This window comes from Rhinichthys klamathensis, unplaced genomic scaffold (assembly GCF_029890125.1).
Source record: "Rhinichthys klamathensis goyatoka isolate OS25496 unplaced genomic scaffold, OSU_Roscu_1.1 h1tg000786l_1, whole genome shotgun sequence".
Classification (NCBI taxonomy): domain Eukaryota; kingdom Metazoa; phylum Chordata; class Actinopteri; order Cypriniformes; family Leuciscidae; genus Rhinichthys; species Rhinichthys klamathensis.
The window spans coordinates 900891-914566 of NW_026607183.1; the positions used below are offsets into that span (position 1 = coordinate 900891).

The 13676-nt window shown below is 40.2% G+C and overlaps 1 protein-coding gene across 14 annotated transcripts in view; it reads left to right on the forward strand.

Annotated features, from left to right (window-relative positions):
• mecom (MDS1 and EVI1 complex locus) overlaps positions 1–4855 on the forward strand; it is a 169921-nt gene extending 165066 nt beyond the window's left edge. For 13 of the 14 annotated variants that reach the window (XM_056243349.1, XM_056243344.1, XM_056243352.1 and 10 more), the window contains 5 exons: positions 66–235; positions 348–492; positions 3836–4063; positions 4150–4321; positions 4411–4855. In XM_056243349.1, the coding sequence (XP_056099324.1) occupies positions 66–235; positions 348–492; positions 3836–4063; positions 4150–4321; positions 4411–4539 (844 nt within the window). In that variant the 3' untranslated portion in view covers positions 4540–4855. The remainder of the gene's footprint in view (positions 1–65; positions 236–347; positions 493–3835; positions 4064–4149; positions 4322–4410) is intronic. The other variant, XM_056243346.1, reaches the window with a different exon arrangement.
• The last annotated feature ends 8821 nt before the right edge of the window (positions 4856–13676 follow it).

Genomic DNA, 13676 nt, shown 5'->3' on the forward strand with positions numbered 1-13676 from the left:
CGAGAGAGTTTGATTTCTCGTGTCTGTATATTGCATTGTCTAATTATGTACATATGTGTCCGCAGATGCAAGTACTGTGATCGTTCGTTCAGTATTTCATCGAATCTTCAGCGCCACATCCGTAACATCCATAACAAAGAGAAACCCTTCAAATGCCACCTGTGTGACCGCTGCTTCGGGCAACAAACCAACCTGGACCGGCACCTCAAAAAACACGAGAATGGTAATTTATCAGGTATACACACATATATATACATATATAGTTTATAATTTTTTATTTACATTTGTTAGAAACTGTTAATGGTTCTATTTTTATTTATTTAATGAATGTTGTATTTTATGTGTAGGCACGGCGATGTCGTCGCCCCGTTCAGAGCTGGACAGTGGCAGTGCCATCTTGGAGGACAAGGAGGATTCGTATTTTAACGAAATACGAAACTTCATCAGTAACACGGCACGGAACGCCACATCTCCGTCACACTCCGAGGAAGGGTAAACGCCATCTTCTTCCTCTGGTACACTAATACCACAGTGGTACACAGTGTTCATATATAGACTCTAACTTTTAAACGCGAAAACGTCTTATTTGTCATCAGAGCCTGGGCTTAGTGGTTAGTGAATGTGCTCAAACATTGAGCCTGTACAAGTGGAGCAGGTTAAAATCAATCTTCACATCGGCTGTCAGTCCATTTCCTTGTCAAATCTGACTATTGTCAAATCTGACTATTTTATTTTATACTATTATTAATGTATCAATTTTATCATATTTTATTAGATAATTATTTCATGTTTTTATTATTTTTTTAATATTTTATTTAAAAACGTTTATTTTTATTTATTTATTGCAGTCATTTTTATTTATTTATTTATTTATTGTTTAAATTCAATGTATGTCAGAAGTTAGACAAATGTTTTATGTTAAATTTTAGGTATTCACATGAAAACTCAAACTTCAAATCAATATCTTACCGAAAACTGCACTCAGTCATCATGTGCAGGTTCACACACACACACACACAAGCAAACTCACCCGCAAACGGAGCGTCCATTAGGCTGTCAGTCATCAGTTGGCGCTAGTTGCCTGCGGCAGAATGGAGGTTATTATACACAAACATTACTGAACACAACACTTCTCATGCCTTATTCATTAACCCTCACCTCTGAGTGAATACCATCACATGAAAGGAACGGACTTATATCGCAGTGTGTATTAACCGCACATGTGAACGTATCTGTGTGTGTACATATATTCTGTATGGTTGTTAATCATTACCCTGTCGCCTGCGGTTTTTAAGAGCAAAGATTGGGGCAGGTCTCCAGAAGGACGTGATTACTGATTGGACGATTGCGAGCGCGTGCAGAACGCTGTTGACTTTTGGCTGCGTGTGCGTACATGAATTTTGCCATCTGCATATGATAATTATCGCTGATCATTTCCCAGCAATGATCATCAGGTTGGATGACGGTTTAAATGTTTGACCTGGTCATCCGTGTGTGTGTGTGTGTGTGTGACAGATTGAGTCAGATAAAGATCTTAGGTTTTTTGATTTCTTCATTGTTTCATTAAAAGGATCCTAGAGTCATTTCAACATCGACTGTGTGTGTGTTTGCGCGCGTCCCACATCTGGTCCCAACATGTGTTTTGTGAACAGGAAGTAGGTGTGGGAGAGGAGGTCAGAGGTCGCTGAATGTTTCCTGTCAGAGTGACTGCTCCTGATAGATACTTTATCCTCCACAAATTACCACAGCTCTCTCTAATTAGCCGATCTGTTTTCATCATCACGCTAGCGTTGCCTCTCTCTCGTTCTCGCGGCATTAGCGGGGTGCAGAGTGATGAGAGGAGGTGATTTCTGGGATTATCCGAGATGTGAAAAGGGTTAACCCTCGCGCAGTTACACTAATCCGAGGAAAGAACGGAGGTGAGAGATGAAGCCTAGAGGAAAATGTTACTGCTCAGATGTTGCTCTTTTATAGCTCAGCAGACATAATGGAGAGTTTCATTTAAGTATCTACTTTGTCTCAGATTTCATCTAAAGATTGCTAACATACAATCACAATATTGAGCTATAATATCAGTTTGGATAGCTGACCTAAAATGTCTCCTGGAAGATAAAATTAGACTTTATTTACAGATGGATGCAAATGGATGGATGGGTGGGTTGGTGGATGGAACGATAGTAACATGATTGCAAATATTTCTTATCAAATCCTTCCAAGATGAAATTTATTGCATTAATATTTTCTCTCTCTGATCCATAATTTCTGGCTCATTTCCAGATGAGGTTTCTTTAAACATTGTTATTAGTGACACCGGTGGCCATTAAGGGAACTGCAGCCAGCAACTTCGCTATCGTGCGCACGTAACGTTCAAGAGACTGAACTTGATTCAAGGCCCTAAAGTGCTTTTTTTATTCTTTGCTTAGAAGTAAAAAGAAGTCGGAAATATCGTTGTAGTGATATAACGTTAACGAACATCCAGATACTTCAACGCTGCTGAGAGCGATGCTAGAGGAATATGTAAATATGTGCCTGCGCTTTTCTCTCAATAACAGAATAAACACACAACAAAAATGACAGTGGTGAGAAAACAGCTGTTAAGAAAGCATCTGATCATAGCAATGTGTATGTTTGCATCAGCTCTGAAATTCACCGGCATTATGTCGACACACATAATAATAAAATTACACTATTATGATAGTTTGGTTAGTATGTTGAGACTATAAAATACAGATCTTAGACTATAGTTTGAGTTAATCTCTTTTCATTGCATGACACATTGACATTACAGTACAGAATGGCTCTTTCGGCATCATCCTGAACATTGTAAGCATTCGTTTCATGTGTCATAGAACGGAACAGAGGTTATCGGGCGTAAACATCACTCACATCCATTTGATTTTCCCAACAAAAAAACTGAGTGCTTAAAAAAATCAGTCTACAGGCTTTCAAAGAAAAACTAGGAAGTTGGGGACGGTCTCGTTTTTTAAGTTTCATTACAAGCTGTTCACACACTGCCAATAAAAAAGTGATAAATACATGGAAATTCTTACATATAGCCCCTTTAATAGATATTCTCTTATTGAGATCTCTCGATTAGATGGAATCTTTCTCTGAGAAATTTTCATTGCAAACATCTGTACACACAAACTTATATTTTCTTATCCTCTCTGTATTTGCAATTTTTCCTCCCTGTTTTTAACGTTCGGATGGGAAATTGCTATTTTTAAGTTGAGGAAAGAGTAGAATCAGGACAAAACGAGTGATTCAGCCTTAATGTGTCTCCTTTGGCTGGCGTGTGTGTGTGTGTGTGTGTGTGTGTGTGTGTGTGTGTGTGAGTTTGGATAGCTGGCCTCTGTCTCTGTGGGGAAATGGCTGCTTTGGCAGCTCCTTCTCTCCACTCACCAAATGGACTGTCAGCTAAATATTTGGCCTATTAGATGAATTGGAGATAAAGAAGAAAATAAACTAGGGAAAGAGGAGATGTGAGCTGTCTGAGTGAGAAAGAGAGCTGAAAATAAGTGAGAGGAAGTGTAGAGGCCTGCTGTCTAAGTGCCCCGCCGATGGGCGGCTCGTTTCTGCCAACCAGGGGCCCTCGTAACTGATGACAAACAGTCTCTTTCTCCAACACACTCGCCCTCTTTCTTTGAGCATTTCCTCTCATTTAGAAAAGCGTGGGCATGTGGTTCTGCTTTTTAAGGTGGTTTATTTTTTCGAGAAAAACAGAACTAGGTTTCAGCGCTAAATGATTTTCTTTCTGTAATCAGGGATTGGCGTATCAGTCAAAAACTCATGCCTGCGTAGCGTCATTACAAGCGATTCTCTCTGTTCTCCATAGGCTCAACGGCAGTCATTTCGATGCCGACAAAGCCCCGCCTGGCCAGGAATCACGTGACCTGGACGAAGAAGAAGGGGAGGAGCTCGGAGCGGAGGAAGAGGAGGCGGAGAATAGCGACTGCGCCAGGAAACCCAGCGAGCCCAGCAGTCTGGACCATGACGTCATAAACGATGACATCGATTTCGAGGGACCAGATGATCTAGAGACCAGCAAATCCTCACCACAAAGGTACGCGTACAAAAAAAACACCTGAAGGTACTTGTTATATCCATTCATTTTTCGGTTGTAAAAACGAATCTCTGCATCGTTTTCAGGTTTAATGAGGATGAAGATGATGAAGATCACAGCAGTTTCTCCACGCTGGATCACATCCGTCACTTTAGCATGGAGGACGGGGATCTTAGCGACGGTGACGTCGGCAGCTTTGGCCCCGCCCACCTGCAAGAAGGCATTAAGCAGCCTCTGTACAGGAAGTCTAAGTCACAGGTATATCACCGTGACCGTAGTCGAATTGAGTATCAGATTTTCCATGAATATAGTTTGTGTATTTGTAACTGTACATCTCTTGTTTATAGGCATATGCTATGATGCTGTCTCTAGCTGATAAGGATCCACTCCATTCGTCTACCCATAATGCCCCGATGTGGCACAGTTTGGCCCGCGCTGCAGAACCCAGCGCCATTCAGTCTCTCAGCCACGTATGACACCTCCGTGTAACCATGTGACCTAACTTAACATTGTGTTACACTACCGGTCCACACACACACACACCTGCACAAGTGCCCAAATCCTCATATGCCATACGCACTAAGATCCCATGTACATGAACAAATTATCGATTGACTGTTTGATTGACTTATTGATCAAGTACAGTTAGTAGGAATGACAGTAGTGTCAGTAATTTCGATGGTGATGATGAAGACGATGATGACAATAGTAGTAATACGTAATAATAATTGTATTTATTCTGTCAAGTTCCAATGTTTTGCACAGCAGTGGCAGCTGGTGAACGGTTTTTGAGATTGTCATGTTTGTGAGTTTTGTCCGCTAAAACCGTAGTTACTAAGAGTAACAGATAAGAGTCTTCCACAAGACGGATGTGATGGCAGATTATTCAGGCGCAACCGCCTGCCGGCCTGTGAATATATGTAGAGTTAACAACATCACACACGCAAACACAAATACAGACACACAAATCACAATCATGTGTGTTTTTCAAGCATTTGAACAGTTTCTTTTACAAACTTATGCGAGGGGTCGTGGGGTTTAGTGTTTCTCTTTTAAGATATTCTCCAGAAGTTTGTGAATTGAAAAACGTAAACAGATTAAAGGTGTGACCTTTAGACCTCTCACTGACGCTGCTTGTTAAAAAAAAAGGGAGTAAGGAGCGAGACAGTGACTATTTTCAAGTTCTGTCCAATTAAAGCACTGCATTACCTTCAACCCACTTTCCCGCCAGTTTTGTGCGGAAAACAGACGCTCTTTTTAAGTCGTTTCTTTTTTAAGTTTGGAAGAGTGGTTGTAAAAAAAAAAAATGCTAGCAACTTTTTTTTTTTTGTAAATTGAAAAAACTAGTGTAAGAACTGAATCTGTAGAATTCGCGTAAAGGGCATTTTATCGTTTTCCATTAGGTGGCGAACGATACCACTAAATAGCCTGAATGCTAGTCTTTAGCTTCACCGTCCTCGTGTGTCTTTCATTTATAGACAATCATGGGTTTGTTTGTTTTTTCCCTTGTTGTTTGTTTTTTTGTTTTTGTCTCGCTTTTTTTTTCTTGGTTGATGTCTCAATGTTATTGCTGTGTATCTTGAAAGTTGTATTTATTTCTCTGCAAACTGTAGTTTGTTTACTGAATAGCACTGCTCTCAAGCGCCCCCTTGTGTTGAAATGAAGAATTTCTCACTGAAAAGTTTGGGGGACGAGACTCTACTGGGGTTTGTAGAAGTCTGAATGCCAGATAGTATTAAACGTTCCATCACAGCTTATACTTCTAATAAAACTGGTAAATGATATAGATATTACTAGGTTTTTTTGTATGACAATTTATTGATTGAACTGTAAAATCTATAAAAAAAGGACAGAAGAATAAAAACAGCTGATATTATTTCTTCTTAAAACGCATGATTGGTCCAAGCTGTACCTGACATTTTCTATGGTTGTCTGCAAGCTTGTGTGACGTTTGGGTCCATGTTGATTTCTTGTGCCAAACCTTTGAGAAAAGCCCGATTTTGTTTATCCTCACGAGGTGAAGGACCAGATCTTTCCTATTTCACTTTGTTTGTTTGTTTGTTTTTTTTGTCGATGTTTATAATCCCATTTTTAAAAGTAATCAGTGAGTTGAGGTACTTCTGTTTTAATGCTTTCTACAATGTAACTGTATTGCATTATAATTCAATACTGTGGGAGGAGTTACTGAGAAATAAAAAAAAAACTCCTGTGTGGGCGTACTGTGCACTCTCCGAATGTCTCTGTCTCCCTTGATCTCTTTACCTCATCAGGGACATACAGGTCCTTCTCAAAAAATTAGCATATTGTGATAGTTCATTATTTTCCATAATGTAATGATAAAAATTAAACTTTCATATATTTTAGATTCATTGCACACCAACTGAAATATTTCGTGTCTTTTATTGTTTTAATACTGATGATTTTGGCATACAGCTCATGAAAACCCAAAATCTAAAAAAATTAGCATATCATGAAAAGGGTCTCTAAACGAGCTATTAACCTAATCATCTGAATCAACTAATTAACTCTAAACACCTGCAAAAGATTCCTGAGGCTTTTAAAAACTCCCAGCCTGTTTCATTACTCAAAACCGCAATCATGGGTAAGACTGCCGACCTGACTGCTGTCCAGAAGGCCATCATTGACACCCTCAAGCAAGAGGGTAAGACAGAAAGAAATTTCTGAACAAATAGGCTGTTCCCAGAGTGCTGTATCAAGGCACCTCAGTGGGAAGTCTGTGGGAAGGAAAAAGTGTGGCAAAAAACGCTGCACAACGAGAAGAGGTGACCGGCCTCTCAGGAAGATTGTGGAGAAGGACCGATTCCAGACCTTGGGGGACCAGTGATGGTCTGGGGTGCCATGTCAGCTGCTGGTGTTGGTCCACTGTGTTTTATCAAGGCCAGGGTCAATGCAGCTAGCTATCAGGAGATTTTGGAGCACTTCATGCTTCCATCTGCTGAAAAGCTTAATGGAGATGAATATTTCATTTTTCAGCACGACCTGGCACCTGCTCACAGTGCCAAAACCACTGGTAAATGGTTTACTGACCATGGTATTACTGTGCTCAATTGGCCTGCCAGCTCTCCTGACCTGAACCCCGTAGAGAATCTGTGGGATATTGTGAAGAGAAAGTTGAGAGACGCAAGACCCAACACTCTGGATGAGCTTAAGGCCGCTATCGAAGCATCCTGGGCCTCCATAACACCTCAGCAGTGCCACAGGCTGATTGCCTCCATGCCACGCCGCATTGAAGCAGTCATTTCTGCAAAAGGATTCCCGACCAAGTATTGACTATTGAGTACATAACTGAACATAATTATTTGAAGGTTGACTTTTTTTTTGTATTAAAAACACTTCTTTTATTGGTCGGATGAAATATGCAAATTTTTTGAGACAGGAATTTTGGGTTTTCATGAGCTGTATGCCAAAATCATCAGTATTAGAACAATAAAAGACCTGAAATATTTCAGTTGGTGTCCAATGAATCTAAAATATATGAAAGTTTAATTTTTATCATTACATTATGGAAAATAATTAACTTTATCACAATATGATAATTTTTTGAGAAGGACCTGTAATGCATGCATCAAGAAAATGAGGCCTATTTGTAGGACCAAGATTGTTTGCATGTGACCGCATTTTTTATTTTACAGAGCAAAGGTTCCTGGTGCCACTTGATTTCGCACAGACGATAAACGCTCAACGCGCAGCACATCTTTCTTGAGAACGGCATAAAACCCTTTTGATACCAGCTCTCTCACACACCCACTCGTATTATTTCACACCGAGACGCATAAAAATGTCGTTCACACACACTGGCAGACAGACACAGCGCGAGTCTGATCCCCGGTCATCACTCTCACACACAGGCCCACTGTCCCACAGCCAGCGAGAGTCTGAGAGAGAGAGAGGAGGGAGGCAAGAATGCGCACTGCACTCGTTTGTTTGAGGGAAATGATGGATGAGGTGGAGAGATGTGATGACCTGGCTCATCGCTCAAACTCTCAATGAGAAACAACATTCGACTGACATCTCTCTCTCATTGTTTAAACGGGATCCAACTTCTCCGGCCAACCCGGTCACAATCCCTCGTTCTCACCCTCATAATTCTCCCTCTTTCCTTCCTAATCATATTCCCCATTGTCTTTCTTTTTACATTTCCAGAGGGATGCCATTTTTATCACTCTCTCTTCCAGTCCATCTATTCTTTTCCTCACCCTGTTATTCTCTTTCTCTCTTTCTGATTTGTAGTGTGTGAATGCCATTGTAGACAGAGGGGTGATGACTGCTGGTCTGGGATCGAGGCTTTGTGTGTTTGTATGTGATGAGAGGCAGGGTGGGATTTGCTTGGGAAAATTAGTTAAGACCTCTTTTGTGTTTCCTGTCATTTTCACTCAAGATAATCCCGATTTTGTTGTCCCTGTCTGCCTTACGGGGTTATAGCGACACTGCAAAGCAAAGACAAAACGCAGTAACTACACGGTTATGACTGAAATATCAAGTCTCTCAACCCTCCCAAAAAAATACAATTTCATAATTTACTCATTTACTCTTCTGCAGAACGCAAGATGATATTGTGAAAAATGTCCATTCAATAAAAGTCAACAGGGTCCAATGTTATTTTGGACCCCATTGACTTTCATTATATGGACAAAAAAAATCTTCTTTTGTGGAAGAACATGAAAGTGAGAATTATCTCAGAATTATCATATTTTGGGTGAACTATCCCTTTAAGGCTGGTTTATGGAACCCCTAATGGTAAAAAAATTAGATGGGAGGAAATTTTTTTTTTTTTATGCATTGGTATTCTCTCGCCAAAGAAAAACTTCATTTGCAAAACGTTTGTAATTGAAATAACATGAGGTGGGTGAAAACATTAGGCCCATATTTTGTTTTTGCAAGGAGAATGCAAAGTTTCTTTGAGGAATGCATTGAAATAATTTTTTCTCCCATGTCATATTTATTTCATCACCATGTCCCCTTATAAATGCTCCATAGGTTCACACTGATCCAACAAACAAACCAAATTTAATAATAAAATTGGTTTGGTTTTATGAGACTGTGTAAACTAGCATGAAAATGTATGTCAAATCAACAAAAATATTTATTTTGCGCTAAAACAAACAGCTGGGTGTGACATATTTGACGCTTGTTAAAATTGCGTTTATTTGAGAACAAGGTAACACTTCACAATAAGTGACCTATATTAGTTACCATGAAAAATATGTCTAAAGCATTTATTCATCTTATTATTAATTTCAGCATTTACTACGACATTATTCAAGTCAAAAGTTGTATCTGTTGACATGATTTAATGGACCTGCATGAGCTAACATAAACTAACAATGAAAAGTTGTAAATTTTGTTAACTACCGTTACCAATCAAATACTGTAACAAATGTATTGCTCATTTATGAATTGATGTTAGTTAATGCATTGGACCTAATGGGACCTTTTTGTACAGTAAAGTGTTGCAGAGACCAAAGTTTTCCCATATTTAAGTCGAAACTGAAATGTAAGGTACACAGTAAAAGCGGTGTCACACTCATTGATAATTGATGACCCGCTTTTGGTCAGTGCAAGCCGTCAGTCTCTGAGCTCAGCGGGGCGTCCTGCTTTGATGAGGTCATCATGGGTCAGCCAGCTCTGATGAGGTCACAGCAGGTCGTCCCACTTTGATGAGGTCGGCTGGATAGGGGTTTGTGGGTGCTGTAGTAGGGTGAAGGTGATAATGGGTCTACAGGGGAGGAAAAGAGGCCAACATGGACCATTACTGACCAGCTGTTTGCCGTGTAAGTCTGTCATGTGCGTGCGTGCGACGGCGTGAAAGATCACAGGCCGTGGCTTGTGCGGGGCAGCATCTCAACACTGTCAATATGAGTGTGTGTGAGCCCCTCCCGAACACACACGGTCACATTTGTCCTCCTCAAGGGAGTGTTTGCGTTTAATGGTGGGATTTCCCATTGCTCTCATCAGAGTGTATGGATCTATCTAATGAACTAATGAGTCTTTTGGCATAGGTACAGAACACACACACACGACATCCCACTCTCATGTGTGTGCTCAAACACGGGCCCCTCTCTTTTATGTGGACTGAAACATGCCCGTACACTCTGCCACCACCCCACAGTGGCACGGCAGCCCGGGTCGGGACATCTATCATGAACCCTGAGTGCAGGGTGTGACACTGCTGACACTCTCTCCCTGATTAACTTGGCACTGCTACTTGCCCCCTTGCCAGAAGAAACAGCACCCACTGTGCTTAGGTGCGGGCTGGCACAGACGGCACTGTGTGCCTTTCATACATGATGGACATATAGAGAGTACCATCTTTAAAGGGATTTCTCTTACAACAATAAGCCATGAGTAACTGTGTTCTTAAAGGTGCAGTAAGTGATTTATGAGAAGCGCTGTTTATATTTTAAATCCCCAAAACAAACATGCCCCTACCCAAAAGGATCACACCCCTATCTTGATAGCTCCACCCCCAAATTTACAAACACTTTATGCAACACAGAACCTCCCTCCTCATAAGTGTTTACTGCTGATTGGCTAAAAGTGTTTTTTGGGGCTCGGTCCGATCCACTTTCAACAGCGTTTCTCAGAAATCCCTTAAAACATGGTTGATTCTTAAGAGCCGTTCACAACAAGGACGATAACTACAACAATAACTTAAACTATAAAAAAAAAAATTAAGTCTACGAGAATATAGCGAAGGTCACACCTACATAACGAAGTTGGAATCTTTTTCAGAAGAATTATTTTCTCCAGCTGATGCACTATAACAATAACATAGACAGCGAATCAGAACTTCAGTATTGTTAGAGTGAAACAGTCGGGTTTCTCAAGGTATAATTTCCATTCATTTTCTCCATATAGGGAAACTGATTTTTAATGATAAATTGTGCACCTTTAAAGACAGCATAGCCTACTGTGAGCTACAAGTTTGTTAATCGATGGAATTTGCTTTTGTTGAAGCCGTCAGCCTGCATTATTTTAGCTTATTTTTAAAACAATCGTGTTTAACAGCGGAATTTGTGGTAAAAAAAACTTTACCCATGATGCCGTAAAGAAAATTCCACCAATCAGAAAGTCGAAAAAAGCTAAAAGTGAAAAAATAGCTCTAAAAAATAACTTCTGTTGTGTCACGAAATGTAGTTTTAAGAGTTTTTTAAGCAAGAATGTAGTTATTTAGACCTCAAATATGTGACTAATATATAATCATAGTGCCTATTTTACAATCTGTTTGTTTACGCGCTTTCGCAGATGTGAGCTCCAGGCCGTCAGCAGCCGTTCAGTGCTCATGTACCCAATGAATTACATGTAATTCATTACAAACTGTAATGAATTATTTTTTTCATTGCACCCCTAATATATATATACACTCACCTAAAGGATTATTAGGAACACCTGTTCAATTTCTCATTAATGCAATTATCTAATCAACCAATCACATGGCAGTTGCTTCAATGCATTTAGGGGTGTGGTCCTGGTCAAGACAATCTCCTGAACTCCAAACTGAATGTCAGAATGGGAAAGAAAGGTGATTTAAGCAATTTTGAGCGTGGCATGGTTGTTGGTGCCAGATGGGCCGGTCTGAGTATTTCACAATCTGCTCAGTTACTGGGATTTTCACGCACAACCATTTCTAGGGTTTACAAAGAATGGTGTGAAAAGGGAAAAACATCCAGTATGCGGCAGTCCTGTGGGCGAAAATGCCTTGTTGATGCTAGAGGTCAGAGGAGAATGGGCCGACTGATTCAAGCTGATAGAAGAGCAACTTTGACTGAAATAACCACTCGTTACAACCGAGGTATGCAGCAAAGCATTTGTGAAGCCACAACACGCACAACCTTGAGGCGGATGGGCTACAACAGCAGAAGACCCCACCGGGTACCACTCATCTCCACTACAAATAGGAAAAAGAGGCTACAATTTGCAAGAGCTCACCAAAATTGGACAGTTGAAGACTGGAAAAATGTTGCCTGGTCTGATGAGTCTCGATTTCTGTTGAGACATTCAGATGGTAGAGTCAGAATTTGGCGTAAACAGAATGAGAACATGGATCCATCATGCCTTGTTACCACTGTGCAGGCTGGTGGTGGTGGTGTAATGGTGTGGGGGATGTTTTCTTGGCACACTTTAGGCCCCTTAGTGTCAATTGGGCATCGTTTAAATGCCACTGCCTACCTGAGCATTGTTTCTGACCATGTCCATCCCTTTATGGCCACCATGTACCCATCCTCTGATGGCTACTTCCAGCAGGATAATGCAGCATGTCACAAAGCTCGAATCATTTCAAATTGGTTTCTTGAACATGACAATGAGTTCACTGTACTAAAATGGCCCCCACAGTCACCAGATCTCAACCCAATAGAGCATCTTTGGGATGTGGTGGAACGGGATCTTTGTGCCCTGGATGTGCATCCCACAAATCTCCATCAACTGCAAGATGCTATCCTATCAATATGGGCCAACATTTCTAAAGAATGCTTTCAGCACCTTGTTGAATCAATGCCACGTAGAATTAAGGCAGTTCTGAAGGCGAAAGGGGGTCAAACACAGTATTAGTATGGTGTTCCTAATAATCCTTTAGGTGAGTGTGTATATATATATATATATATATACACAGTACTGTGCAAAAGTCTTATGCACATTTATATTTTCACCCCAAAAAAATGGTAGCCAGTTTAAGCCGGTTATTTATGCAGTATCTTTTGCTGTAGCGTGTCAGTAGGAATTATTATCAGTTTACATTTCCAAACATTCCTTTTGCCATTATTGTAATAATCCAGTGAGATTTTTGTATGTACAAGGAGTCTGACAACAGCCTGTATGATCCACACAGAGATCTGATCTCACCATCATCGAATCTGTCTGTGATTACATGAAGAAACAGAAAATCTGAGACAGACAAAATCCAGGAGAACTGTGGCAACATCTCTAAGACACTTGAAGAAACCACCTTGCAAAGCTACAGTGCTGTGAAAAGTTTTAGGCACTTGCGGTAAGGTGAGGATGCTTTAAAAAATAATGTCAAATAGATTTTATTTATCAATTAACTTCTATTGACTAAATCAAATCAATATTTCGTGTGACCAACCGTTTCAAGAGAAAATCCTCTGCTCTCATCCAAAAACAAACTCGTGCATAGTTAGTCCCCAGACACTTCTACATTATTTGGTTCAGTGATCTGATAAAACAACAAAATATTTTGGGTTTGGTGAGTTGGGTTCAAGATGGGCTTTGTGCACACAGGGATAAAGTACCACATGTGTACAAATACATATACTGCTGGATCTTTAATGTTGTTTTCTGCTGGAGGTCCAGGAGATCTTGTTATTTGGATACATGGCATCATGGAATAAAATAGCAACAAATACAAAAATTAAAACATGACTGCATCTGCTGGAAATATCATAATAGGACTTGTTTGGATCTTTCATCAGGACAATGATCCTAAACAAACATAAAAATCAACAACAACAAAAAAATGGGTAATGAGCACAAAATTAAGGTTCTGCCATGGCCATCCCAGACCCCTTCCCTATAAAAACCTAAGAGGAAATTGTATCAAGTTGTGAATCTGAAGGATCTGGAGAGATTCTGTATG